Raw genomic sequence first — 24,486 nt, 5'->3', positions numbered from 1 at the left:
CTCCCTGGCTCAGAGTCAACCGAGATAGAGGCCCTGCCTTTTATACTTCCTGTCCCACCCCTTAGCTTCCAGCAGAAGGGGTGAGCCTGGCCTGGCTCCACCAGGGATCACAGAGTGGCTCCTCCCCCTCTGGTTCAGTGGGAGGCCACTCCATCTCACTACAATCCCAAACAGATTCTGCTTCCAGATTCATACTCTGGAGGAGACTTTACACCAGTACACCATACATCTTCACTGACAATATGAGCCACATATCGTCACCATATTGTACCACAAACAACACATTCACTGCTCCCCTAATAAATTTTCACCACTCATCCATTATATGCCACTGACATGACAACAGATCATCCTCCAGTTCACTCTATTCCACGGGTTCTCAAACTGGGGATCGTGACCCCTCACAATGTCACCAGGTTATTATGTGGAGCGTTAATGTAAGTTGTCAGCCTCCAACTCCAAACCCCACTTTGCCTCCAGCATTTATAATAGTATAAAATATAAAAAATGTGTTTTCAATTTATATGGGGGGGGGGGGGGAAATCGCACTCATAGGCTTGCTGTGTGAAAAAGGGTCACAAATACTGAAGTTTGAGAACCACTGCTCTATTCACAAGATACTAACGTTACACTTCATATACACAACAGTTACCATCCAAACTTTCCAATACTGTTCATTTACTTTAAACATGGGAATTCTGAAACCATTTTAACCCTTTAATATCAGCAGTGGCCATGGATAGCTTATGTCCCACATATCCTATTTTGTTTGACTACATATACTCTGCTACATGAGTTTTTCTGTGGCTGCAGACTCCTGAAAATCTATAGATGAACCACTAAAGTTGGGGTGACCATATTTCCTTATGCTGAATACAGGACACCTGGTAAAATTACTTGTATTCAAGCAAGTTCCATGGCAACCAATCAGAACTATACAGTACAAATGTTCAAATTAACATCAAGTTGACTGAACCCACGTTAAAAAGAAATACTGTGTAGTTGGATTTTTTTATTTGCCTTTTTATCTTTAAGGCTTCACACAGGGAGAGGTGACACACACCCACTCTCTTATACCTGTCTCACACAGGGCGGATAACCGACTGACCCTCCCCTCCCTGCCAGGCACTCTCTACCCTCCATGCCTGGCTAGGCCCCCAGGATGGGCCCACCTCTCCTGATACTGGGTGCCATATCTTCCCAAGGCAACACTTGGGCAGGCACACAGGGTAACATGCCCCCTCTCCTCAGATTTCTGCCAGGGTTCACACCAGAATGTGGCCAGCAGCGCTTATGGCACTGTGCAGGAAAGAAGGGACGGGAGCTGCTTCCAGCCACTGAAGGGCGGTGAGGCTTCCCCATGCCAGCGCTGTGCAGGGCTTTGGCACATGCAGGGCTTGGCTCCTCCTGGTCAGTGCCCCAGCCAGAGGAAGTGGGGGAAGGAAGGAGCTTGCCAGCCAGAGTGTGGTGAGCTGAGCACTCTGACCATGGGCGCTGGAAGCAAGATGTGCCCCATCGGGGGGAATATGGAGTAGTGGCGGGACTGGGGGGGAGTGAAGGGGCAAAGCAGGGAGAAGACAGAAAGAGCAGAAGCACATAAAGGGTTGATGGGTGGACAGCAGAGATTACACGTAACCAGTCACCATCTGGTGCCTGTCTGCACTCACCCACCACCGCAGCTCACAGCCAGTATCAGTGGGAAAGGGTGGTAGGGCCCTGCTGTCTGAGATCTGGAACACAGCAGGGGCTATGCTGACAGGCCCCGCACGCTGCATCTTCGCCCCGCTGCCAGCCTTGTATATCCACCTGCATTGTTGGCCCCTGGACCACTCCACTCACCACTGGTGGGTGGGCGGCTGGTGAGCAGGGATCTGACCAGCAGCTGGACCCACTAGTACTGATGGGGGGTAGATAGAAAATACGGGACAATGCCTGTTTTTAGAAAAAGTCAAGACACCTGCAGGAGGGCTGAAATACAGGACTCTCTCTTTAAAAACGGGACGTCTGGTCACCATAACTAAAGTTATACAGGGATCAAGAGGATTCTAGACACCAGAGTTTCTTGACAAATGTCAGTGCAGTAGGATTTAACATATCAACAGTGGTACTAATCAAATATGTATCAATCTTATTTGGAGTGTGCACAGGGTAATAAGATAAGGTTATTTGGGGAAACTTAATTCTGCATTTCAATGCTTTACAATGTCTCTGACTTTGTGGTTGTTGTACTTTATCATCTTTTCAACTATTTCTATACTAATTCAAAAATAGCATGTAATATCATCTGATGAACAATTAGTATAACTGTTAGATCACCTGAAATGCTGCTACTATGCATTGTTATATTTTGTTGTGTAAGAGGATGGATATTTGGATTCAGACTCTTCTACAGCAAGTTAGTTCTGGAAAAGGTCATCTTTGCCTTTGAGTTTTGGCATTATAATATGTAATCTAGTTCTCAGTATTACTGTTATTTCTATCCTCCCATATTCCTGTACTCTTCATTTATTTTCTCTGCCATATACCATAATGACATTGCACTCCATTGTTTTATGGAAATATGCCTATGAGTGTAAATATGATGTAACTGGAATATGCTTTATGCAAAAGGTCTCTTGCAAGGTATCATTACAAAGCTTATGATCTACTGAGTGTGTTCATCCTATTTGTATGTATGTATGTATCATTCTTGTACCTAAAACTAGAAATATGAAGTCTAACTCTGAAGTCCTATTGTGATTATGCAAAGTGTGGGCCATTACTGGTGGGTTAGAATCTTGATGGCTCCCATTGACTAGAACAATTGGTTGTAAATGGCTCTGTTTACTTGCAAGCCTTCCTGTGTTCCTGTGAGTCAGGCAGGGAAGAATGGAGGCTTGGACATGTGACCATGTCACCTAGTACTGGAATCCATCTTAAACCTGGTGCTTTTCCATTTAGAAGGAGGGGTGAGGACCCAGAGAGACAAAAGTTTCCCACCTTGTGTAAAAGCTATAAAAGGGGGTGGAACAGAACAAAGGAGGAAGCCAGTCATGAGAAATCCCTTAGTTACCACCTGAGCTCAAACGAACAAAGACTGTAACAGGCAAAAGGATTGGGCCCAGACTAGGAAGGAGTCTAGTCTGTGAAAGAAGCTTATTGGAACATCTCTGAGGGTGAGATATTACCTGTAATCAATTTCTTAATGTATTAGGCTTTGACTTGCATGTTTTTGTTTTAATTTTGCTTGGTAACGTACGTTGTTCTGTCTGTTATTACTTGAAACCACTTAAATCCTACTCTTTATACTTAATAAAATCAATTTTGTTTATTAAATAACCCAGAGTAAGTGATTAATACCAGGGGGAGCAAACAGCTGTGCATATCTCTCTATCAGTGTTACAGAGGGCGGACAATTTATGAGTTTACCCTGTATAAGCTTTATACAGAGTAAAACGGATTTATTTGGGGTTTTGATCCCATTGGGAGCTGGGTGTCTGGGTGATGAGCTGTTTTCAGTTAAGTCTGCAGCTTTAGGAGTGTGGTTCAGACCCTGGGTCTGTGTTGCAGCAGGCTAGCATGTCTGGCTCACCAAGACAGGGTTTTGGAGTCGCAAGCTGGCAGGGAAAGTGGGCTCAGAGGTAGTTTCAGCACATCAGGTGACAGTCCCAAGGGGGTCTCTGTGACTGAACCTGTCAAAAATACACTGCAAAAAGAATCACTGAGCCTCTTCCACTACACATTGAATCCTTCCGACCACAATTGCTTCTTTGTGCAGGGATGTTATTTTATTGTGTTAATGGCTCAAAAGTTTGAAGATATCATAATGGGAAAAACTGAGAAATCTAATGATCAAATTATTAAATATCCAATATATTGAATATTATTGCATTATATATATTATCATCCTAATCTGAACACAATCCAGAATCGGTAAAAAGTGCACAAATTGATCATATAATATGAAAGTGGTTTGGGTTTTATTTTTCTAAAATACAGATGATTTCTTCCTGTTTAATAATCCAGGCAAGAGGTTAAAACAAACCACCATTCCTTTCCCAAACTGTTATACATTTAAAATAAGAAGACTGATCTTTATAATTAACATTAAAAGAAAGAATTAGCATAAATAGTATTATTAGTCCCTGTTATTTCCCATAAATGCCATTAGGATTAGAGTATAAATTATTCAGAGACTAAGACTAGTGACATAATAAAATATGACTTCTCACCAGAACATCTAATGACACATTTTGGGTGAGAGGTCCTGTAGATACTCTGTTTTAGTACCATGGGATGGGTAATCTGAAGCTCTGTGATCAATGCTTAGCTGGTCTTACTGAAAATACATATTATATTAGTACTGAATAGAAATACAATTTGCACAGCAAAATTAGTTTTCTTATTTCCATTACACTCTCCTATTCGGTTGATGCAATATCATCTGGATACAGTTTTACTGATTCCTGTATATTTCTGCAGTTTTGATCCACTGTACACTCATAAGCTGTTTTTGTACCTATGTCATTAATGAAATTGTTGCAGCTCAGACCTAGGTGAACTATGCACCCAACTAGGATGCCATGTACTAGGGTGTACCATAATCCCCACTGAGTTTTTGGTATTTCTGTGAGTACAAATGGGAAGCAACCAAACAGATGGGTCAAAGCCAGCATGGATGGAGAGGATCATCTGACTCATGTTCCCTGAGTGGCAAATGGTGAGGGCCTCCACTTCTGCAATATTCCTAAAATGCTGTCTTAATTTCCTGTTGAACCACCAGCTCTGGAAACCCACAAGCTTCATTTTGCCCTAAGAGAGCAGCGACCAGGGCACGGAACTAGAGATGCTTGCTTCAGCATGTAGCCTATGCAAGAGGCAGGGGACACAGTCCTGCTGAAGGGGAAGTACTGAGATTCTCGGAGTCCCACAGACACACTGACAGAGTAGGAGGGCTTACAGAAGGGAAGACTGCCTGGTGGCTGAGGTGCCTATGGTTACAAGAAGATGAATGAGCAACAGATTGAGGAGTCAGAGACAGGAAGTTTAGAAATGAAGTGACAGTATCAGTGTATGGGAGCCCTCAAGGAAAGACTGGAGATGGGAAAAGAAGAGACAAAATAAGAATCAGCAGGCAGAGAAGAGAAAGATTGAAGGTGTGCAGACAAAAAGAAAAAATAATGAAAGCAGGAGATTCATTCCTTTGAAGAGAGAAAATGGAACAATAAGACAGGGTACACCAAAAAAGAGGTCACATTTTATTTATTTCATATTCCTGCATTTCTGCTTTCACACACTGAAGCCAATCATCATTTTAAACAATCACATCTTAAACTGTGACGCACATTTTCTCATCATAGGTCTTCTCCTTCCACCTCTCTTTTTGTGTCTCTCTTCCAAGACAGACAGACCACATGACTGAGTTATCTATCACTATCAGCATATGGCAAAGAGGCATTTTTGGGCACATACAAATACCAAAAGTTCTGTATGATGCTAATCATAGAATATCAGGGTTGGAAGAGACCTCAGGAGGTCATCTAGTCCAATCCCCTGCTCAAAGCAGGACCAATCCCAACTAAATCATCCCAGCCAGGGCTTTGTCTAGCCGGGCCTTATAAACCTCTAAGGATGGAGATTCCACCACCTCCCTAGGTACCCATTCCAGTGCTTCATCACCCTCCTAGTGAAATAGTGTTTCCAAATATCCAACCTAGATCTTCCCTACTGCAACTTGAGACCATTGCTTCTTGTTCTGTCATCTGCCAACTCTGAGAACAGCCTAGCTCTATCCAATCCATACTTCTTTAACTTGCTGGCAAGAATACCGTGGGAGAACATATCAAAAACTTTGCTAAAATCAAGATATATCACATCCACCGCTTTCCCCATATCCACAGAGTCAGTTATCTCATCACAGAAGGTAATCAGGTTGGTCAGGCATGCCTTGCCCTTGGTGAATCCATGTTGACTGTTCCTGATCACCTTCCTTTCCTGCAAGTGCTTCAAAATGGATTCCTTGAGGACCTGCTCCATAATTTTGCTGGGGAATGAAGTGGGGCTGACCGGTCTGTAGTTCCCAGGGTTCTCCTTCTTCCCTTTTTTAAAGATGGGCACTATATTTGCCTTTTTTCCTATTGTCCGGGATCTTCCCCGATCACCCACGATTTTTCAAAGATCATGGCCAATGGCTCTGCAATCACATCAGCCAATTCCTTCAGCACCCTTGGATGCATTAGAACTGGATCCATGGACTTGTGCGTGTCCAGCTTTTCTAAATAGTCCTTAACCTTTTCTTTCAGCACTGAGGGCTGCTCACCACTTCCCCATACTGTGCTGCCCAGTGCAGCAGTCTGGGAGCTGACCTGGTCTATGAAGACTGAGGGGAAAAAAAGCATTGAGTACTTCAGCTTTTTCCACATCATGTGTCACTATGTTGCCTCCTCCATTCAGTAAGGGTCCCACACTTTCCCTGACCTTCTTCTTGTTGCTAACATACCTGTAGAAACCTTTTATGTAATCCTTCACATCCCTTGCTAGCTGCAACTCCAATTGTGCCTTGGTGTTCCTGATTACACGCCTGCATGCTCTAGCAATATTTTTATACTCCTCCCTAGTCATCTGTCCAAATTTCCACTTCTTGTAAGCTTCCTTTTTGAGTTTAAGCTCACTGAAGATTTCACTGTTAAGCCAAGCTGGTCGCCTGCCATATTTGCTATTCTTTCTGCACATCAGGATGGTTTGTTTCTGCACCCTCAATAAGTCTTCTTTAAAATACAGCCAGCTCTCCTGGACTCCTTGCCCCCTCATATTAGCCTCCTAGGGGATCCTGCCCATCAGTTCCCTAAGGGAGTCTAAGTCTGCTTTTCTGAAGTCCAGGATCCATATTTTGCTACTCTCCTTCCTTCAACCATCTCATGGTCACTGCTGCCTAGGTTGCCACCCACTTCTACTTCCCCTACCAATTCTTCTCTGTTTGTAAGAGCAGATCAAGAGGAGCAGAGCCCCTAGTTGGTTCCTCCAGCACTTGTACCAGGAAGTTGTCCCCAACACTCTCCAAAAACTTCCTGGGATTGTCTGTGCATTGCTGTAATGCTCTCCCAGCAGCTGTCATGGTCATTGAAGTCCCCCATTAGAATCAGGGCCTCTGATCTGGAAACTTCAGTTAGTTGTCCAAAGAAAGCCTCACCTACCTCATCCTTCTGATCCTGTGGTCCATAGTAGTTCCCTTGACTTCATCAAGATTGCAGATACATGTCAATATTTTTCTGCCACAACTATAACCTAACTTTTCCTCTGTGTGTTCAGGAAAAGAAGACACACAAATGAAGAAAGCTTAAACTGGTACAAAAAACAACAACAGTTTGCAAAGCAGCACCGGCAACTATGAACACATCAAGCAGCTGGTTGTAGAGTCCAGTTCAAGGACCTCTTCCAGATATTCACATTTCCTCGTGAGGCTAGCTCTAACCACCTCAGCCTCCACCCTGCAGAACTGTGAGCTGGGCTGATAGATTGAGATCTCAGAAAGGATCAAATCATCAACCAAGGAAATAAAGATGCTCTGGCCCTTACTGTGCCATGCCTCTCAGGACACTCTTACAAGAGTGCCCCCGCTGGGAAAATTCCCATTGCCTGTAACAGATGCTGGGCCTGACCACCAGTAGCAATAAGGCTCTGCAAGAGGTGGTCAATCCTTTTCCTCCTTCTTCATGAATTGCAGCAGATGCCCTAAGAATGGAAGCTATTAAAATTATATCCTTCAAAGCTTTAAACTTAATAATAAAATAACATTAAGAAGGACCTGCTGAGAGATGCAGGGAAAGCTATAATAAGAAGAGGTCAGTTAATTAGCAGAGCCTTTCAGATACAAAACAGACTAGACACAATAGCTTGAAATGGAAAAAAAATAGATTAGGGCAGTCACCCGAACAAACTGATTAAAAAATACTTCAACAATTTCAAAATGGAAGAACGAAATTAGATACCTTATTAACAGATCAAACTGAAAAAAAGCAAATATATACAAAGCAGAAATATTACAAGAAAGGGAATACAGGGGACAGACTTTTGGCATGGATGCGAGTGGGGCAAAAATCCCCAATTCAAACATACCTAGCCAAAAACTACCACACGCTCCAAAGAAACTAGCATTGTTTTTGCAGAGTACTAGCACAATTTGTACAAGTCTGAAAACCCAGAAACAGGAAAAAGCTACCCACTATCTACGGGGAGCTAACATCTCGATATTTATAGACTTGGATAGAAAAAGCTTATTAGCAGCAGCCATTCTGAATGAAGAGGTAGGGACAGTTACCTCATATTTAAAATCAGGTGAAACCCAGCCCAGACATGCATCCAATGGAATTTAATAAGACATCAAAATGATATTTTTAGGCCCACGGACAGATTTTTCAACTTTGTATTGATGGGAATAAGCTTCAGAAATCAATAAGATAAGGATACATAAGAGTTCTGCCCAAGCTAGCTAAAGATCTTGCTGTGTGTGCCCCTCTTATTCCCCCTATTAAACCATGATGTTAAAAAAAAATTGTGTATGGTTAAAAAACCCTGTCTACGTATATACAGAGAGATGAGAATTCTTCATAACAGAGAGTTAACAGACAGACAAAGTTAAACTACTGTTGGTAGCGATCCATACTGTCTGGTCAGATAAAATCCATGTACAGTATTAACATTAGCTGCTGAAAAACCTCGAGTAAAAGTGGATTTTTTGCTGTCTGCCTTTGAGCAACATAGAATTGGACAGAACTTTCTTAGAATAATAAAAGCACTATATCACTAGTTTACTGCAAAGGTGAAGATAAATATTTTCATTTTATCTAGAGGCACCAGGCAAGGATGTCCTCCTGATTTCTGCACTGACCATGGAACCATTCAGCCAAAGAATCTGAGGCAATAACTGAGCTTATGCAATAAAAATAGCAAGTATCCAAAATAAAATTGTATTTTTCTTAACCAATCCCCACAATTACCTTGAGTAAAAAAATATGGAATTTAATAGTTTTGGAAAGGTACAAAACAAAACGAAGTCTGGAAAATTTTGGCATGAAAATACAACTGATTCCCCCCATTGAATCCAAATTTTATGAGTAAGATTCAATTAAGTAGTTGGGAGTATAGTTAAGTAATATACATCAGTTTATATTATCTTAATTGTACTCCATTATTTGGAGATATGGAACAGAACTATTTTTCCTGGATAGACTGGACAGTTACATCAAAATTAATTTTCTGCCTCAACTCACCCTTTTATTTCAGTAACTTCTAATTATGGTATCGGTGAAACTGCTTCAGGAATGCAAATGCAAAAAGAAATTTCACCTCACATGGAAAAAACGAAACTCCACTTAAATGTTAATATACTTTACAGACCTGTCAAACTGGGAGTCACAAACACTGAAGTATAATACCAAGCCAGACAGTTAAGAGCTACTGTTAATTGGGTTCCAAACTTAGGCATACATTCTATTTCAGTTAGAACAGCAGAACTCTTTAGAACTAAACATTAACAAAGTGCCTTGGATTGCAAGAATAATCGATCTCTGAAAACACAACAACTGCTTTGCTGGCAAGGAATAAGACATTACAGTTTCTCCACAACATTAATTCATGTAGAAGGCAACCTACGTTTAATTTACACGTACACAAAATTGGAGAATTTTGAAATCTGGGAAGATTATGGAATACACAGATTAGGTCACATAACATGGAGACACTATGGCGGTTTCTAAAAATTAAAGACTGTTTTGGACACCCAAGACTACCCATCTCCCAGTATTTATAACTCTGATGTTATATTTCTCATAAAACTTAACAGACCTTTATAAAAAAATAACATTTTTAAATCACTAGCTAAAGGCTACCACCCTGCAAAAATATTGGCTCAATGGGGATGTAAAGGAGAATGCTAATTTAATGAAGACATGAAATATGTTAACAGAGGATAGTTATCAATGTGGTTTGGTGGATCAGCTTCTTCTTTATGTCATTACAGAGAGAAACTATTTTATATCAATAGTACTTTACTCATGCAAAACTTAAAAATATTTATAAACCCTCAATAACCAATCCTGGAGCGGAAGTGGGAATATAGGAAACTTAACTGCTATCTGGTAGGACAGTTCAGACACACATTATTATTGGAGCAGGATTACAGATCAAATTAGTAATTGGATATAATCTTCTTAATGCCCCATTAGTGTTTCATGATGGGTCCTGAAGGACATTAATTATCTATTAAAGTGTAAAGAAGCTTGTGTCATAATACTTGGGAACTGGCAAAAGAAAAAAAAATCCCTTCTGTTAGTATCTAGTAGAACAGAGTTTGAGACACAGTGGTGGTAATGGAGATTTTACAGTATCAGATCAAGAGAATTATTAAACAGTAATATTATTATATACTTGGCCATTCTCCATAGAAAGAGGATAAGGGTGGGAGAGAGAGAGAACCCCCTGAAAAAGGCCCTAGATCTGATTTTCATCTACTGAAGTCTACTTTTAATGCTAATCTAAGGGTATGTCTACACTATGGAATAAGGTCGAATTTATAGAAGTCGGTTTTTTAGAAATCGGTTTTATATATTCGAGTGTGTGTGTCCCCACAGAAAATGCTCTAAGTGCATTAACTCGGTGGAGTGCTTCCACAGTACCGAGGCTAGAGTCGACTTCCGGAGCATTGCACTGTGGATAGCTATCCCACAGTTCCCGCAGTCTCCGCTGCCCATTGGAATTCTGGGTTGAGATCCCAATGCCTGATGGGGCTAAAACATTGTCGTGGGTGGTTCTGGGTACATACCGTCAGGCCCCCTTTCCCTCCCTCCCTACGTGAAAGCAAGGGCAGACAATCGTTTTGCGCCTTTTTTCCTGAGTTACCTGTGCAGACGCCATACCACGGCAAGCATGGAGCCCGCTCAGATAACCGTCACCCTATGTCTCCTGGGTGCTGGCAGACGCGGTATGGCATTGCTACACAGTAGCAGCAACCTCTTGCCTTGTGGCAGCAGACGGTACAGTATGACTGGTAGCTGTCATTGTCATGTCCAAGGTGCTCCTGGCCACGTTGGCTGGGAGCGCCTGGGCAGACATGGGCGCAGGGACTAAATTTGGAGTGACTTCACCCGGTCATTCTCTGTAGTCCTGCAGTCAGTCCTATTGAACCGTCTTATGGTGAGCAGGCAGGCGATACGGATTGCTAGCAGTCGTACCGTACTATCTTCTGCCGGGCAGGCAAGAGATGAGGATGGCTAGCAGTCATATTGTACCATCTTCTGCCGAGCAGCCATGAGATGTGGATGGCATGCAGTCCTTCTGTACGGTCTGCTGCCAGCCAAAGATGTAAAAGATAGATGGAATGGATTAAAACAAGAAATAGACCAGATTTGTTCTGTATTCATTTGCTTCTCCCCCTCCCCCGTCTAGGGGACTCATTCCTCTAGGTTACACTGCAGTCATTCACAGAGAAGGTGCAGCGAGGTAAATCTAGCCATGTATCAATCAGAAGCCAGGTTAACCTCCTTGTTCCAATAAGAACAATAACTTAGGTGCACCATTTCTTATTGGAACCCTCCGTGAAGTCCTGCCTGAAATACTCCTTGATGTAAAGACACCCCCTTTGTTGATTTAGCTCCCTGAAGCCAATCCTGTAAGCCGTGTAGTCAGTCGCCCCTCCCTCCGTCAGAGCAACGGCAGACAATCATTCCGTGCCTTTTTTCTGTGCGGACGCCATACCAAGGCAAGCATGGAGGCCGCTCAGCTCACTTTGGCAATTAGGAGCACATTAAACACCACACGCATTATCCAGCAGTATATGCAGCACCAGAACCTGGCAACGCGATACCAGGCGAGGAGGCGACGTCAGCGCGGTCACGTGAACTATCAGGACATGGACACAGATTTCTCTGAAAGCATGGGCCCTGCCAATGCATGCATCATGGTGCTAATGGGGCAGGTTCATGCTTGGAACGCCGATTCTGGGCTCGGGAAACAAGCACAGACTGGTGGGACCGCATAGTGTTGCATGTCTGGGACGATTCCCAGTGGCTGCGAAACTTTCGCATGCGTAAGGGCACTTTCATGGAACTTTGTGACTTGCTTTCCCCTGCCCTGAGGCGCATGAATACCAAGATGAGAGCAGCCCTCACAGTTGAGAAGCGAGTGGCGATAGCTCTGTGGAAGCTTGCAACGCCAGACAGCTACCGGTCAGTTGGGAATCAATTTGGAGTGGGAAAATCTACTGTGGGGGCTGCTGTGATGCAAGTAGCCCACGCAATCAAAGATCTGCTGATATCAAGGGTAGTGACCCTGGGAAATGTGCAGGTCATAGTGGATGGCTTTGCTGCAATGGGATTCCCTAACTGTGGTGGGGCCATAGACGGAACCCGTATCCCTATTTTGGCACCGGACCACCAAGCCGCCGAGTACATAAACCGCAAGGGGTACTCTTCAATAGTGCTGCAAGCTCTGGTGGATCACAAAGGACGTTTCACCAACATCAACGTGGGATGGCCGGGAAAGGTACATGATGCTCGCATCTTCAGGAACTCTGGTCTGTTTCAAAAGCTGCAGGAAGGGACTTTATTCCCAGACCAGAAAATAACTGTTGGGGATGTTGAAATGACTATACGTATCCTTGGGGACCCAGCCTACCCCTTAATGCCATGGCTCATGAAACCATACACAGGCAGCTTGGACAGTAGTCAGGAGCTGTTCAACTACAGGCTGAGCAAGTGCAGAATGGTGGTAGAATGTGCATTTGGACGTTTAAAGGCGCGCTGGCGCAGTTTACTGACTCGCTTAGACCTCAGCGAAACCAATATTCCCACTGTTATTACTGCTTGCTGTGTGCTCCACAATATCTGTGCAAGTAAGGGGGAGACGTTTATGGCGGGGTGGGAGGTTGAGGCAAATCGCCTGGCTGCTGGTTACGCGCAGCCAGACACCAGGGCTGTTAGAAGAGCACAGGAGGGCGCGGTACACATCAGAGAAGCTTTGAAAACCAGTTTCATGACTGGACAGGCTACGGTGTGAAAGTTCTGTTTGTTTCTCCTTGATGAAACCCCCCGCCCTTTGGTTCACTCTACTTCCCTATAAGCTAACCACCCTCCTCTCCTCCCTTCAATCACCGCTTGCAGAGGCAATAAAGTCATTGTTGCTTCACATTCATGCATTCTTTATTCATTCATCACACAAATAGGGGGATAACTACCAAGGTAGCCCAGGAGGGGTGGTGGCGGAGGGAAGGAAAATGCCACACAGCACTTTAAGCACAGCACTTTAAAAGTTTACAACTTTAAAATTTACTGAATGCCAGCCTTCTGATTTTTGGGCAATCCTCTGTGGTGGAGTGGCTGGTTGGCCGGAGGCCCCCCCACCGAGTTCTTGGGCGTCTGGGTGTGGAGGCTATGGAACTTGGGGAGGAGGGCAGTTGGTTACACAGGGGCTGTAGTGGCAGTCTGTGCTCCAACTGCCTTTGCTGCAGCTCAACCATACACTGGAGCATACTGGTTTGGTCCTCCAGCAGCCTCAGCATTGAATCCTGCCTCCTCTCATCATGCTGCCGCCACATTTGAGCTTCAGCCCTCTCTTCAGCCCACTACCTCTCCTCCTGGTCATTTTGTGCTTTCCTGCACTCTGACATTATTTGCCTCCACGCATTCGTCTGTTCTCTGTCAGTGTGGGAGGACAGCATGAGCTCAGAGAACATTTCATCGCGAGTGTGTTTTTTTTCTTTCTAAGCTTCACTAGCCTCTGGGAAGGAGAAGATCCTGTGATCATTGAAACACATGCAGCTGGTGGAGAAAAAAAAGGGACAGCAGTATTTAAAAAGACACATTTTATAAAACAGTGGCTGCACTCTTTCAGGGTAAACCTTGCTGTTAACATTACATACATAGCACATGTGCTTTCGTTACAAGGTCACATTTTGCCTCCCCCCACCACGTGGCTACCTCCTCAACCTTCCCCCCTCCCTGTGGCTAACAGCGGGGAACATTTCTGTTTAGCCACACGCAAAAAGCCCAGCAGGAATGGGCTCCTCTGAGTGTCCCCTGAAGAAAAGCACTCTATTTCAACCAGGTGACCATGAATTATATCTCACTCTCCTGCGGATAACACAGAGAGATAAAGAATGGATGTTGTTTGAACGCCAGCAAACATACACTGCAATGCTTTGTTGTACAATGATTCCCGAGTACGTGTTACTGGCCTGGAGTGGTGAAGTGTCCTACCATGAAGGACGCAATAAGGCTGCCCTCCCCAGAAACCTTTTGCAAAGGCTTTGGGAGTACATCCAGGAGAACCGCGAATGCCAGGGCAAAGTAATCCTTTCACATGCTTGCTTTTAAACCATGTATAGTATTTTAAAAGGTACACTCACCGGAGGTCCCTTCTCCGCCTGCTGGGTCCAGGAGGCAGCCTTGGGTGGATTCGGGGGGTACTGGCTCCAGGTCCAGGGTGAAAAACAGTTCCTGGCTGTCGGGAAAACCGGTTTCTCCGCTTGCTTGCTGTGAGCTATCTTCTTCGTCCCCAAAACCTGCTTCCGTATTGCCTCCATCTCCATTGAAGGAGTCAAACAACACGGCTGGGGTAGTGGTGGCTGAACCCCCTAAAATGGCATGCAGCTCATCATAGAAGCTGCATGTTTGGGGCTCTGACCCGGAGCGGCCGTTCGCCTCTCTGGTTTTCTGGTAGGCTTGCCTCAGCTCCTTCAGTTTCACGCGGCACTGCTTCGGATCCCTGTTATGGCCTCTGTCCTTCATGCCCTGGGAGATTTTCACAAAGGTTTTGGCATGTCGAAAACTGGAACGGATAGCACGGATTCCTCTCCCCAAACAGCGATCAGATCCCGTACCTCCCGTTCGGTCCATGCTGGAGCTCTTTTGCGATTCTGGGACTCCATCATGGTCACCTCTGCTGATGAGCTCTGCATGGTCACCTGCAGCTTGCCACGCTGGCCAAACAGAAAATGACATTCAAAAGTTCATGGTTCTTTTCCTGTCTACCTGGCCAGTGCATCTGAGTTAAGAGTGCTGTCCAGAGCGGTCACAATGGAGCACTCTGGGATAGCTCCCGGAGGCCAATACCATCGAATTGTGTCCACAGTACCCCAAATTCGAGCCGGCAAGGCTGATTTAAGCGCTAATCCACTTGTCAGGGTGGAGTAAGGAAATCGATTTTAAGTGCCCTTTAAGTCGAAATAAAGGGCTTCATCGTGTGGACGGGTGCAGGTTTACACCGATTTAATGCTGCTAAATTCGACCTAAAGTCCTAGTGTAGACCAGGGCTAAGAAAGTTTCAATCCTAAAAAGATAAGATGGGGGGAAATAAAACAAAACCAAGAAAGTAAAAGTATATCTGAAATCAACAATAATAAGCTACATTATGTTACCTGGTTTGACATTTCTGACAGGGAATTGCCTATTTTCTCTCGTTTGGAACAGCGGGAAAATATGGGCACAAAGTCTTTTCTGTATGAAATGAATGCACTAGAAAAAACAACAGAGAGAGAGAGAGAGAATTTGGAGAGGTCACTGGAATGCAGGTAAAAATAACTAGAATATTAGATTTGGGATTTCTAGAAAACAATACATTCCTAAACCGTAGGGAAAAGTCCAAAAGCCCTTATTGTGCCAACCCAGTTCAGGTGGCAGTCTCAAGGCCAGGTAGAATGAGACCTTACTTCCAATTGTGAAACTGCTGGGGATTTCTTTAATGCACAACACTTAGTCATCATGTTTGATGGTCTAGACGGCTTCATTTATCAAAGATATATAGTTAAATTTAATTTTTATGAGAGAGTGAAAGACCGCAGTGGCAGCAGTGCTCCCTGTGGCTGATCTGTGCCAGCTGATGCCTTCTGAAGTGGAAATGATGGATGCCACATGTTCTGGCTGTGATTAAATTTGCTTTGACAAAGCAGCATGGAAATCCGATTTTCAATAGACTCCTGCATTTCATGTAGTGCTAACTAAGCAGATACAGAGCCTAATGCTATATAGATGTCAAGCTGATGACTAATTCATTGTGCCAGTCTAATCAAGCACCCATTAAAATATTACGTGTCCATAACAAGTAAACCGAGGAAACAGGAAGCTGTTTAAAAGTAAATAGAGTCAATAAAGTAGAAGGTGTCAAAGGTTATTTCTGCTGGTGTTCCAGCAACTCCACTCAGCCCCTGAACAAGTGCATCAGATGATTTCAGCTTCAGTTTGCCCAACAATCTTCTCAGATTTAAGAGACATCATCCAATTACGCCAAAGATCAAAGATACGATTACTGACACTTTCCCTTCCGGGCTTGTCTTTCAGGAAGAATGAAGCAGAAAATCACATTAAGAACACAGCTGATTTATGGGCGGTTATCCTGATTCCTGGAAATACTGTATCTATTCTGACTCCAGAAAAGAGACATCGTAATGCCTTGATTGATAGGGTACTGTAGTTACAGCAGAAGAGCTACAGATAGAAGAGATCAGCACTGGCAAGGATCCCAGCTGTTGATTTATTCCCTTTTGTTTCACCCTTCATGTAGATAAAACTGGGATATTGCCCACTGCTCTTCATCAGCTTGCGTTCTGTGGACATCTCTACTTTCGCTGCAGTGCCTAAATTCTTCTGTCAGCTGTCATAACCACACACTGGCATGATGTTCCTAATATTTCTGCTTTCAGCACTCAGCCTCTTCACCACATAGCAAATCAACATGGTGTGGCAAGTGGTATTTACTGACTGCTCCTGTAAAATGTCTAAGGCATCAGCCTAAGGACTCCCTCTTTGTACGAAAGGTATCTAGAACTAAAGTAACTCTGAATCTAAATAGTAAAACCACCCTCTGGCCTTTTGACAGGCCCAAGTAGAGCAGTAATTAGAACGGTTATGTTATGCTTAACTGAACTTTGATTAATAGTAAAACATGCTAATAGGCATTAGCAAAGGCTATGATTTTCCTCCCCGAATCAAACCGTTGGGGGGGGGGAGGGAGGCGGAGAGGGCGCGCAGGGTGTGTGCGTGAAAAATAGTCAAATTTAACACAGTTTATTTCTTTCTCCAAAAGGGGAAAGAAAAAACCCACCCCATCAACCAACAGTCTAACTCAATATAAACTGAGAAAAAGCTGAATGCCTTCACTGCCATGCCCTGCGATCAAAAGGGGAGACGCAACAGTCACATGGCTGTGTCAGGCAAGGACTGTGAAATAAATAATGCTATTTTATATAGGGAAAATGAAGAAACACAGTAGTTACTACAGGCTTGGAAAACAATACTTGCCTGTGAACTTGCATTGCCTGCAAGTGATAGACAAATTTAAGGCAGTCCTCATTCTCACTGACACTACCCTATCTCTGACCTCTAAACACAGAGACATCCACACAACTTTTCCATCCCTTAATGTTTGTCACACTTGGAACTGATTGATTTATTGTCAACAGAAAGTTCAAAACATTGAAAATTATTAACTGAGCAGAGCAGTAATTAGAAACTCAATCATCATCAAGATCAAAGATCCACATGGCAGGTTATGCACGAAAATTAATACGGAGACTGAATGAAAAGATCACTAAAAGCAGAAGCCTTGAACTTGTATTACCTTCCTAGTAGAAAAACACATTCAAAATGTACTTTTGGAGAAATTTACTTCAAGCCTGAAAGACAATAGCTTAGGCCATTTTGCAGATGGCTCATCAATATCTGCATTACTTGAAAGTCTTGCTCTCCATTTTTTGCTCTATGGAGCATAGCCAAATGTGCGCATTATATTACTAATATTTAGGAACATAACAAAGGAATTGCAATACTGGATCAGATCAGTTGTCCACATAGTCCAGTATCTTGCCTCCAACAGAGGCCATGTGAGAGAAATAGTAAATATAGAACATAGACCTTATATAATTTTTTTTTAAATAATTGTTTTATGGGTTTCATCTTGATAGAGAATTAATTAAAAAAAAGTGATTATGAATATTTCGGAAGATAAGCTGGTTTTACTTATGCCCAAATCCAAAATAATAAGATTGCTGTAAATAGTCTTATTTGCAAGAAAAGAATGAAGACATTGATCAAACTTATTCCAATTTATTTTTAATTTTGCTGGTGGATGAACGTTGAGTGAAAAATATGTGAACCAGAACCCTAGGAAGCACTTATTTGATAGGATTTTTGTATATCACTTTCTGTAACTTTGTGCCATAATGTCACTTCAAGACTTTTTCAGCTGCAAAAGATCATTTCAGTTTCCTCAAATGTGGTCTCACATGTCTGGATTTTTGGGATGAGTCACAGACTTACAGTCTTTGCAGTATGTAAAAAACTGAATATTTTTAAGTGGCTGACTTAAATAGGGCTTTTTCCAAATTGATGCTTGCTGTTTATGACTTAATTTGAACCTGATTGTACCAAGCTGCATGGTTCTGAATCTGGCCTTGCACTAGATTTGAAACTAGGCCTGAAGGAAATGGAAATGGTTAATGGCATTATATAAGTAAAAGGGGCCATGTGAGCTCGCAGGGGAAGACAGACATTGACAGTGGTTGGAGGTCTTGTCCCAGACTTTTCATAGCCTGGAATCTGTCCATATGGGGGTAGGCCCTTGCTTAGGTCAAGTCTAGGGTCACTCCTAGAAGGTTTATAGTCTGCATGGGAGTCTGGGTGTATTTCTCCATGTTTATGCAGACTCAAAGATGACAGAATGCGGAGCATGGCTAAGTTGCCATCTGAACTTCCCAGCTAGATCTGCCGGTTAGTAGCCAGTCATCCAGGTACGGGAAGATGATATAGTAATTTCATCTCATCTGTGCCACCACCACTGAGAAGACCTTTGTGAAGACCCTAGGTGCTACTGCCAGCCCAAAAGGGAGTACTCGGAAATGGTAGTGTCCCTGTCTTACAAGAACTCTGAGGAACCTCCTGTGGGACAGGTGAATGTCCATATGAAAGTAAGCATCTTTCATGTTGAGAGATGCAAACCATGTGCCTTTTTCCAGGGAGTGAATTATTGATGTCAAGGTAATCATGTAGAATTTTAATTTGCAAATAAAAATATTTAGTTTACAAAAGTCAAGAATGGGTCTCCATCCTTCCTTTCTTTGTGGGGTGGGAGCTATGAAATATTGGGGAGTAGAACACTTTGCCTTGATATCTGAGTTGGCATTTGCCTCTAGCCCCTTGTTTGAGGAGAGAATCCACTTCCTGTGGGAGGATGTAGTTGAAAGAGTGGCCACTGAAGAGGGGCCAGAAAGAAGGTTCATAAGGAGGCAGGAAAGAAACTCAATGGTGTAGCCAGAGTGGGTGACACCTAGAGCCCACTTATCCATTGTGACAGCCCTCCAGCTGTGGGCAAAGTAAGGCAGGCAGCCACCAATGGTTCAGGAAACAGCTGGGGATGGCATTAATTATGGTACACCGGTTTCAAGTGTGCCATCAAAAGTAACCCTTGGTTTGTGGATGGGGTTGGGTGGCTGACACTAAGTACCTTGGACTTTCCACCTTTTGGTGCTTACATGGAAGTTCTTAATGGTGTCAGTGATTGAAAAGCTATGGGAGAGGCCTTGGCTTGAACACCTGTTTATGGTGCTTCCTCTTTTGGGTCAAGGTACAAGTTCCCAGGGAGTGGGGGGTTTGTCCTGGAGTCTTTTAACAAGTCTAAGGACCCATCCATCTTCTTGTTAAAGAGGTTAGACTTGTCGAAGGGCAGATCCTCAATGGTATTCTGAACCTCCCTGGAGAGCCCTAACAAATAAAGCCACGATTCACACTGTTTAATTATCACAGTTGCTATCGCTCGAGCTGCAGTATTGGTGCATCCACTGTGGCATGAAGTGTGGTCTTTGCTACTAGTTTACCCTTGTTGATGAGGGCTTGGAATTAGGCCCTGTTGTCCTCAGGGAGTTTGTCTTTGAACTCCAGGAATTTGGAGTAGTATGCAGAATGATACTTTGCTAAAATGGCTTGGTAGTTAGCAATTCTAAACTGAAGGCTGGTAGATGAGAATACCTTCCTCTCTAGAAGGTCAAAACATTTAGTGCCCTTTTTGGGGTGTAGCAGCCTGGATCTTTCTGTGGCTGTTTCTACTACCAGGAGTTGGAGGTACAGTGGGTGAACAAAATTGCTGCTCCTTTCACAGGTACAAAGTATTGTCTCTTAGCCCTTCTAGCTATATGGGTGCAAGATGCAGGTGTGTGCCATACCTACCTGTCTGGTACCACAATGGCCTCATTTACTGGGAGGGCCACATAATTGGGACCAATGGGTTGTAGGATGTCCAGGAGCTTATGCTGCATATAATGGACCTCCTTAAGTGGGATCTGAAGTTCAGTCACCACTCTCTGCAAAAGTTCTTGGTATTGTCCTTGGTCATCAGGAAGGATGGTGAAGATGGGGTGATGGCCTCATCAGTTGAGGATGATACACCTGTTGGTACTGCTGGTATCAGTAGGTGTATCTGGATATCGTCTTCCATAAGGGCTTCAGTTCCAATGGGTATCAAACAGGGGAGTCTCTAATGTGGGTGGATCAGACTCCATTCTTATGGACTAATTAATTAGGGAGATCTAAAGTCATCCTTCTCTGTCCTTCCAGTTCAAGAGTTGAACGACTTACAGATTGAACAGATTTTCCAGGACAATATAGGCACTTCACATGCCCGTCCTGTACTGGCATAGATTCATCACATCCTGGGCCGTATTTGAAGCCTAAAGACTTAGAAGAGATCCTCCTGGGTTTCAAATTAACTATAACAAAAATTACAAAATTTACTAAAAGTATAAAATTCTAATACCTAACAATTTGCCAATGGGCAAACTAACTACTACTAACTATGCAACTAGCTAACTGGTAAGAAAGGCTGCTGGCCGTTACAGTTTAGAGATGGAACGCTTGCTGACTCTGCGAGGAGACTGAGAAGAACTAATGGTGATTGGAGCATCTCTCTCTAACAGTGGAGCACAAAGAGACTATGGGTGTATGCACACCATGTGGATACTGCTGGCCAAAAGACTTTGTTCTGGCCCATGAAGCACATGCATACTCAGAGGAATGTGCATATGTACAATCGCTCAAAGGATAACTCACACAACATCGCAGTGGTTCTCAACCTGCAAAGAGCTGCAGCCCATGTCCTCAGGGCCACAGAGATATAACACATAACATGTTGTGGGCTGCATATGTGGCCCGCTATGGTAAATAGGTTGAGAACCACTGATATTCCTCACTGTTTGCAATCTCAGAGAAAAAATAAAAATAGCGCTAGCCAGTGCAGAGCAAGTGGATTTATATTACTAAGACCAGAACTAGGAGAATCATCAATAAACCCTGATGGTTTAAAAGATTACACTCAAAAACTGCACATTTTAAAAATGGCCTCAGGGACCAAGTTGATGTCATGCTGAGTGCAAAAACTGCTAAAACAATCATAGTAGCAATTAATTGGAAATAAGGATGATCTGGAGAATACTGAACACACAGACAGTTGGCCAAATTCTGAAACCCTGACTGATACAAATCTCCTGTAAAGTTTTCAGTGCAAGTTTAGCACGAGTAAGCACTTAAGAATTTGGCTCAACAGAACTCATTAGAGTTGCTGAAAAGCTGGCTCTAACAAGAGGCATCATTGGTTTTCATGCACTACTAGCACTGTACATTGTATAATATGCAGATTACAAACATTGAAGAGAAAAGTTGACAACCAAAGTGCTTTCAATGATACCTGACTGTGTTCCTGTGAGAACTACTGAGCTGAAGAACTGAAAGTGTTGATAGAGTGGGTCAAACAAAATCCAAACTTGCACTGGATAAATATACAGCAAATAAGAATGCATATATTCAAACTAGCAAATGCCTCTTGGACAGAAAAAAAAGAGACCCGAGAAACACTACTGACCATCTCTTAACAGGATTAGTACTGAAACTATGAGATAAATTAACTAAGAAACATGAAATAACAGCATTCCCCACAACACCAATAAAAATAGAACTAAGGTATTTATCTTTAGCAAAGTAAAAAGCACCACTCATAACTAGAGAAGGAAATACAACATTTAATAAAAAACAAAATAAAATTACTATGGGAAAAAAGGCACAGATCTAACAAAAATCACAAAAAGTACTATGTCAAAGCTTACCATTGAGCCACTTAACTGAAAAACAAAACAAAACCCCAAAACCACACCCCCAAAATATATTTTCCCCCTAATGGAATCCACAGTGACATACATATCAGGAACTATCATTGTGATAATTACAAGTATTTATAATTCATCTAGTTGCAAGGTACCCGAGGCAATATGTATGATTTGAATTAAGAGAAACAGCTTTAAGACTTATTTTGACATTCTTGCACATTATCTGTACTGAGAAATTAGAGAAACTACATGGCTAAACTGAACCCGAGAATGAGAGGATCAGACTTGGAATAATGTGGCTCAATCCTCTACCTGTGAAAATCCTGACAAGAAGCATGATTTACATAAAGTGTCTCTGGAACTGTAAGTAGCATGCTTAAAACTACATCGGACAGCAGAGACTGGTGCAGAGATACATTATATAAATCATGCAGAGATACCTTCCATGGCAAAGAGAGGGTGCAGAGGCCTCTCACATGGCTGGTCTGCTAACTGATGTACACAGTTTGTCTACAAGCCCTTTATTCCTGAATGAGCAAACTTTGGGTTAGTTTTGCAGATGAAAAGCAAACAAAGATGAGAAACAATGAGGAAGAAAATTACTATAACAGACTGCACATCATTTATAGATTAAGTAGAATCAAAAACCAAAAAGATTTAAAATATTCTAATATTTGGTCTTGTACAAACTAGACTAAACAGAATTACAAACTAAATGATAAAAGAGCCTACTGAATCCAGGTTGAAACAATAAGAAACATGAGTGAATAGCAAGTATTCATACCTTGGTAAGTAGTTATTTATTAACTTTTTTTATAAGCACAATTGATACATTTCAGAAGAGAAAGCTAACGGTAAATCTATCAAGGTAACTACAAAAGTATTAACAATTAATGTTAATTTAGCTTTGGGAAACCAAACTTATTGTATATTTAAGTAGTATAAAAATCACTATAAATCAGTTCTCCTTGACAAAATCATAACATGGACATAAAAGTGTTTACAATAGGAAAGTCTTTGAAATCCCTACCACAATCTGGAAACTGTCTAGGACAGCATATTGATCATTGTTTGAAAAAAACACAGAATATGAACAAAAAGAAGATTGTTGTGGTAAGAATTTTGGATCTAACTCAAATTATTTTCCATCTTCTAGTCCAAAAGTGCAACTCTCAACATGGCAAATGAGTCAAGGAAAACTAATTTTATCATCTTAAAAATGTATATGAAAAGATGTGTAACTTATGTGTGTGTGTAGATTAGTTACATCCATTGACATTACAAATGCAAGGCATGATCTAAAATAGCTCAAATTAATTTTTGAAGTCTATGACAGTTCCTAAATATAGACAGAGTCCCACAGGGCTCTAAAAGACAGAAGAAATAACACATTTTCATGAAAGTGGCAGTACAGAGAGAGACTCAACTAAAGAATCATAGAATGGTTCTAGAGGTTTAGAAAAATACGAAAACCTCTAAACACAGGAGCCAATGGTCTTCTACCACAGGACACCTACCACACTGAAGTTAACTGAGGGTTACTTAAACTTGTGATAGGAAAATAGCAACGAGGATTGTCCGGAGACTCATGAGCAAACAGATAGGAGTAGTCACCATTCCTGGAGATGGTCAAATTATTATTCACAAAAAATGGATACGTTGACTATTGGTCTTCTTTAAATTTGTGAACTGATCCTCATTTCTACTCCAGTATTCACTATTGGTAAGAATTCTCAAAATGATATGACTGAACAATTTTCAGATTGTGGATTGTCTGTGAAAACATCCAGTATAGTTTTTCTCTATTCATTATATACACTCTTTGTGCTTCGTGATTGGTCACATATTTCAGATTGTATAGTTTCTGTTTCCTGATTGGATGACCAAAGCTTTATAAACAGAATGCACATCAGGACAAAGTACTTAGTAGTTTGATATTAGTGAGGGAAAGGTTGGTTGGAGGATAGGAGCAGGACTTCTGAAGTATAAGAGTATAAAAATGTGTATCATTTTTATTCTTAAGAATTGTTTAAGAATACTATAGTACTTGCCCACAAAGCCACAATAGATGAAGAAGCCAATATGGTAAAAAACCAACCTGGGGCAAAAGGGAAAGTGAAGGCATTATTAACAATAAAACTTAATATATAACAAATGAAAGAAAGGGGGAGCTGATACTAATGAATATAAATCAGAAGTTAGGAATTATACACAACTGATAAGGGAAGCAAAGGGACACAAGAAGAAATATATGGCCAAGAGAGTTAAAGACAATAAAGATGAGTTTTTTTAAAGTATATTAGGAACAAAAAGAATCCTAAAAAGGTACTCATCCATTACTAGATGGAAATTATCAGTAATACTGCAGAAAA

The 24,486-nt window shown here is 42.2% G+C and overlaps 2 protein-coding genes across 2 annotated transcripts in view; both read right to left on the bottom strand.

Moving 5' to 3' along the window:
- Positions 1–24,486, bottom strand: part of HS6ST3 (heparan sulfate 6-O-sulfotransferase 3) — a 538,365-nt gene that overhangs the window by 209,278 nt on the left and 304,601 nt on the right. The window lies entirely within an intron of this gene.
- LOC140912857 (uncharacterized) lies at positions 13,261–14,895 on the bottom strand. Its single transcript, XM_073348048.1, has 2 exons — positions 14,378–14,895; positions 13,261–13,790 (listed from the first exon to the last, which is right to left on the bottom strand). Exons 1-2 carry the CDS (start codon positions 14,865–14,867, stop codon positions 13,639–13,641), a joined length of 642 nt encoding a protein of 213 aa, XP_073204149.1. The 5' UTR covers positions 14,868–14,895; the 3' UTR covers positions 13,261–13,638.

This window comes from Lepidochelys kempii, chromosome 1 (genome assembly GCF_965140265.1).
Source record: "Lepidochelys kempii isolate rLepKem1 chromosome 1, rLepKem1.hap2, whole genome shotgun sequence".
In the NCBI taxonomy this organism is placed as follows: domain Eukaryota; kingdom Metazoa; phylum Chordata; order Testudines; family Cheloniidae; genus Lepidochelys; species Lepidochelys kempii.
This window is presented reverse-complemented; position numbering and strand designations above follow the sequence as displayed.